At 29.6% G+C, this 6000-nt stretch overlaps 1 protein-coding gene across 1 annotated transcript; it reads right to left on the bottom strand.

The window, feature by feature from the left end:
- Positions 1–2518: 2518 nt before the first annotated feature.
- TVAGG3_0828120 (zinc finger, RING/FYVE/PHD-type domain-containing protein) lies at positions 2519–4123 on the bottom strand (the record flags this gene model as incomplete). The annotated part of the gene is made up of 1 exon (XM_001307133.1): positions 2566–3447. The coding sequence occupies one exon, from the start codon at positions 3445–3447 to the stop codon at positions 2566–2568; it is 882 nt and encodes a 293-aa protein (XP_001307134.1).
- Between the last annotated feature and the right edge of the window lie 1877 nt (positions 4124–6000).

The following is a 6000-nucleotide window of genomic DNA, read 5'->3' as shown; positions in this document are numbered from 1 at the left end:
TTCTAAAAATTTGGAAAAAAGAAATTTGGAAAGAAGAAAATTCAAAAATCGAGATTTAGACTCAGCATCAAATGGAGAACAAAATGTTTCTTCATATGAAGGAAAAAAATTTTCTTGAGAAGAAATAGAGTTTTTAAAATTTTATTGTATGTAATAAAATAAACAAATATTAAAATTATTTTTTGATAACAAGAAAATTCCCAACAGAAAATATTTGAGACAAAGAAAAAAAGAAAATTGAAAATATTACTCTCCTTTACATTTCTTGAGATTTTCAATTTATTTTTATAAAAATGACAATTTTATACGTTTAGATGAAAATAAGTGATTTTGCTTGAAATAAAAATTATTGTTTGTTTACAGCTATCAAATAGATTTTTGCTATTTTGATTAAAATTTGTTAATCAAATTAATAATTTTTTCTAAATATCTTAAATATCTGGATCACTCACTGATACGATGAATTAAACGATAAAAATAATACAAACTCAACTAAGTTTCCTGTCTTTCAACCAAAAAATATTATGCAATTTAAATTAAAATTGTTTATTCAAATATAAAACAAAGATGAAATAATTACAGTTATCATAAACTTTATGAATAACTCTGTAATTGGTTCAGATTTTCGTAAAAATATTTTTATTAATATCGATAAGAATATGTTTACCTACTATCATCACATATCTATAAACAAGAGTAGAGTGATTTTTATCATCGAAACTTTTTAAAAGCTGCAAGCTGGAAGTAAAAATCTTGTTTTTTTTTTCTGAGTTAGTGTTTAGAACTATTGATTCCGAGTTATCATTGTGATGTAGAAGGATGTCAATGTACTGACTGAAGGATATGAAGTGAATGAATTTCATTGAATTTCAATTTGATCAAATTTGTTGAAATTATATGAATGTGTCAACATCTGTATCACTCTCCTTCACTTCTTCCCTATTTTTTCGAGAACGAAACTAGCTCAGCTTTCGCGTAGCGAATTGACACTTTTGATGCCCTAAACGTACATACTCTCAAATTTATCGAAAAAAATAATACTACCTAAACTCGTATATTCTTATTTTAAATATGATATTATCCTTAGATTCCACACCAGAATATATTTAAATCAACTTTTAAAAAAGTTCGAATCCTGCGCGTCTCACTTTTTAAATTTTCCAAATGGAAAATTATATTCTCCTAAATCGAAAACAATTTTCCGAATTGACATCCTTATCTTTGTTCAATTATATTCATTTAAAAAATATATTGAGATTTCATACAAAGATTTGGATTTTATTTCACTGAGTAATTAGCAGATTGTTCGAATGTATTTAAGTTTTTAGGAGGATGTTTAGATTGAATCACTTGAGTACATATACTCGCTATAAGAATCTTCTTCTTCAGCCTTTTCATCTTTCTTCTTTCTATACAATATTGCTAATGCAATTATTCCTATAACGAATACAACTACATCAAGAATTATCATAATTATAACGAATAACTGCCAATTAAAACTTTTGGAATTTGGAGAGGTATCGCCTCCACCTCCGAGTTAGATTCACCGCCTCCTTTTGGAGATGGAGATGGCCGAGGAATTGGAGGAGGATTTGATGCGAATGGATCAGTATCAAAACTACTTTGACCTAAAAGTTTCCTTGTTAAACAGAATTGCTTTGGATCTGGGCAAAAATAATCATATTTGAAGGTTGTACCACCAACTGAATGCTGATATGAATGAACTATTAATGAATGATTATCTCCAGTTTTGCATGTATTTGTTTTGCCATCTGAAGCATTGAAGGTAAATTGAGAATTATCATCTGTACATGAATAATTTCCACATAATCCTTTACTATCAAGGTCCAGATATTTGGTTTGGGAATGGCTGCTTTACCTGTTGGGCATTCATATATAGGGATTTTGATATTTGTATAGTCAACTAATTTTCATTGAAAATTGTTGTATAGCCCACTGGATTATAAAATTCGGAATGTTGGCAATATTCACTATCCGGTCCTGATTCATTACCACAATCTGATGTTGCTTTCCATTGATCTCCATCGTAGTAAGAAAAATTTCCAACACCATTAAAATCAAACATCGCGTGATCATTTCTATTTGTCAATATATAATTTCTGGATAAACATCGTTCGGAATATTTTCAGAGAAACTTGTATTTCTTTCTCCTGTAATTGCTAATGGGTTATACCAAATAATTGGTTTGAATCCTGTATGTGAAACATCATAAAATCCTGTATCTCTAAAATTGCAAGTGAAACATCGGATAATCTGTATAAAGATGAATTGCTTGTTTCTAATATTATTCCTGTCAGCATATCTGTGTAATATCTTCTGAATTCTGGATGAGATTTCTGAATTCCTTCGGAGTTATCAAGTTCGATTCCTGACTGGCAATTTCCAACTTTTTCGTAACCATAATGGATAAGTGCGAATTTATGGGCATTTGGAGTTATCAGATAAGTAGATTGATAATCATGGACATTAGCAACGCATGTTATGTTTTCATGAGGTGTATTTAAATCTATAAAAATAACAACAAAAATTGAGAGCGTAATAAAATCAATTTTCCCAATTGATATCGATGATATATTCTATAGCTTGACCGCATACAGGACATATATTGTTACACGTTTTCCAACAATTTCTGCACATTACGTGGCCGCATGATGGGTAAAATACGGGTTCTAAGAGACATTCCTTACAATTCTTAGGAGATTTGATTCTTTCTCTTGTTTCATTATAAAGACGGGTTTCAATTATTAGATTTTCTGTTTGTCGCTTAATTCGGTTAAAATTATCCACTTTTTCTTGGATTTTATCTTTTAGATGGTCGATTTTGCAGTTCATCTGTATCAAACTTGGCATTTCAGCGGAAATCATGTAAACTGCGTGTTCAGAAAATAAATTTTTATCTAATAATGGAATATTTGAGAGAGCCATGTCGAAATTGGACAAAGCAATTGATATATCATGGCAATACGTTCTTGTTGTGTTCAATTGATTTACATATTTCGATGTTATATTAATAAACTCATTTTCTCCTTTTATTTGACGTGTTTCACTGTTTCCTCTTAGTTCATTGTCCAATTTCGAATTAATAATCATTAATTCATGATTAAAATTTTGAATTTTTTGAATACAATCTTTGAGAACTTCAAAATGTTCCTCAATTGATAAATTAGGATCTTCTAATGCATCTAAATTCATTTCTGGTGCAAGGAAAGAAAATTTTTCAAGATAATGAAATTGAATTTTTGTTTTTAACTCTTCTAATGATAAATTCTTCAAATATTCATATGCTTCTGCAAAATGAGCAAGAATTTCATCTGCTTCATGAGTTATTGTCTCTGATAATTCTTTTGATAAATATTTTAATTCATCTATTGGTTTTTCAAGCTGAAGAGCATCATTTACGTAGTTTCTAAGTGTAGGTTTAAACATGGAACATAATTTTGAATGGATTTCAGTCAAACGAATGAATAAATCGAAATTTTTCAAAATTACTGGAGAAGGATAGATTCTTTCCATTTCCTGTATCTCGTAATTACTTATAAGAGTACATAATGATTGTAGACATAGTTTTTGGGCGTCATATAAGCTCGCTAATCGAAAAATAAGATTTAAAGTAATTGAATCGAAAAGAGAAGAGTTGATTAGTGTAGAATCTTCAAAATTGGATGCAATTAGCTTTTGATGTAGTATTTTTCGAATAAATAAAGTATTATTGCCATTATTTTTGAAATTTCCAAATGAATGATAAAAATAGAGCAATTCTTGCAAATTTTGTATTAATAACTTGATTTCACTAATTTCATCCTTATTTTCTTGAGGAATAATAGAATTTTGAATGTAATCTGAAATAATGTCTAAAAATTCTTCATTTGAAGATAGTTTTCTAAGCTTATCGTTATATCCTTCTGTTTTTGCAATCCTTGATTTAAATTCTTTAATGATACTATTGATTTCAACAAGAAATTGTTGAAATGTACTGTAAAAATTATTAAATTGCTTTACATTTTTGTTAAAAAATATAGATATGTCATTTAATCCATTATGTTGATATTGTAAACCCTCAAGAAGAGGCTTTCTCCAATCTTCTATATCATCAGGTTCCAACATTATTAAATTTCAGGGGGAAATACGTGAATAACCCCAAAATAAATGGATGAAAGGAATTTCATTAACTAGGAATTAACAATCATTAACCACACAGTTATTTAAGGTAGAATTTTAAGATATATTGAGATTTCGGCTTAATTATTTTTGAATTCTCATACCCTATATTTCCAACTCTTGGAAAATTTTCATGACCCCCTACCCAGGGTCCTAAAATGGGTATTTTCCTCACACAGACACCGTGGTTTTTTGAGCCGGGAAATAAATAGCGCAGACAGTTTCTACATATAGAGACATGCTTATACTTAGAGTTGGACGGGAATCTAAAGTGATTTTTTTCTGCATCGCGAAATCTAATGCAATCTCAAAATCATGAAGAAACTGCGAATCGGAGCGCAATTTTTTAATATGTTAATATATAAAGGTACCCCTACTACTGCAAATGCTTCAAATGAAAATCTAAGAAATCAGATTAATTTGATCACATTAGTATAGTATTGGTCAAACCAAAAACTCATATGTTGATATATAGCCTATGGATATTCATATTATCTACTTTTCATTGAATTACATAAGATTTAATAATCTCATAAATATTCTTTTTAATTTTCCGAATTCCGTGTGCATTTAGATTGCCCATACCTGTATATAATAATTCTAGAATGGTTTGGTTAGATATTAAGTTTTTTAGATTAATATTTTAACATTTTGATAAAACAAGCATTTGTTCCATTTTAGAATCGCCATTGAACTCTGGTTTGACTAACATGATGTTGTATGATCAAATAAATTCTAACTTCATGAGATAAATTTTGAAATTAGAAAATGCGATATCTGACTCAAATATTTATATGAACACATTTAACATTCAATGATAAACTAAAGTACTATACAGCAGATTCGATTTGGCTTATATTTTATATAATCAACTAATAATCCTATAAAATTGTGCTATTCACGTTGCTCAAAGATGTATTGAACATTCCCTACTTGTGTATTGATAAAATTAGATATAGATTCTAATGTAAATCGATATTTTGAAAATTCATATATATTTTGTCTTGGTTTGGCATTTGATCGTGTTGAAACCGGAATTGCAATATATATCATCTAAATATATAACTATCAAAATATGAGCTATAGATTTTTAAATTATTCTCCTGAATATGAGTGACTAACATAATTATATTGAATTGAGTAGTAAGAATCATAAATATTAGAATCTGACGATAATTTATTTATAACTGTATAAAGGAACAACTATAAATGATGATGAAAATAAAAGATTAAATTTAAATCTGAAAATTTGAAAACATTAAGTGTATTGTGCACTCTTGTCGGTCACAGTGTCTCATTCCGGGAGACATTGTCACTGCATGTCTCCCAGAATGATATCAAGTTCCCCATTCATAACTTGAATGCGGAACTTTGACCGACAAGAGTGTATTGTGCACTCTTGTCGGTTGAAAGTTCTGCAATCAGAAGAAGATTGTTGAACAATCCGCCATTCCAGGAGGCATGAGCTTGTTATCTCTCCTGAAATGGCACATATTTGATAATTCATGGAGCATAACTTTGCACGCAATCAGACAAAAGATTGCGACAGAGTAACTGGGAAGACAGCAACTTGAAGCGATAAGCTGCTTGGGTGCTGTCTCCCAGATGCATCTGTCGGGCAAAGTCTCAAAGGAGCAGAACTTTGCACGCAATCAGACAAAAGATTGCGACAGAGTAACTGGGAAGACAGCAACTTGAAGCGAAGTTTTGTTTTCGAGTCTTTGGTTAAGAAATCTTAACAAAAAAACAAAGAAAAAAATCAGATAAAGTTGTCAATAACTTCATCAGTTAATGCTCACCTATGGGAGGTGTTTTGCGGGA

This window comes from Trichomonas vaginalis, chromosome VI (genome assembly GCF_026262505.1).
Source record: "Trichomonas vaginalis G3 chromosome VI, whole genome shotgun sequence".
Taxonomy (NCBI): Eukaryota; Parabasalia; order Trichomonadida; family Trichomonadidae; genus Trichomonas; species Trichomonas vaginalis.
Note: the sequence above shows the minus strand (reverse complement) of the source record. Positions and strands in the feature narration are given on the sequence as shown.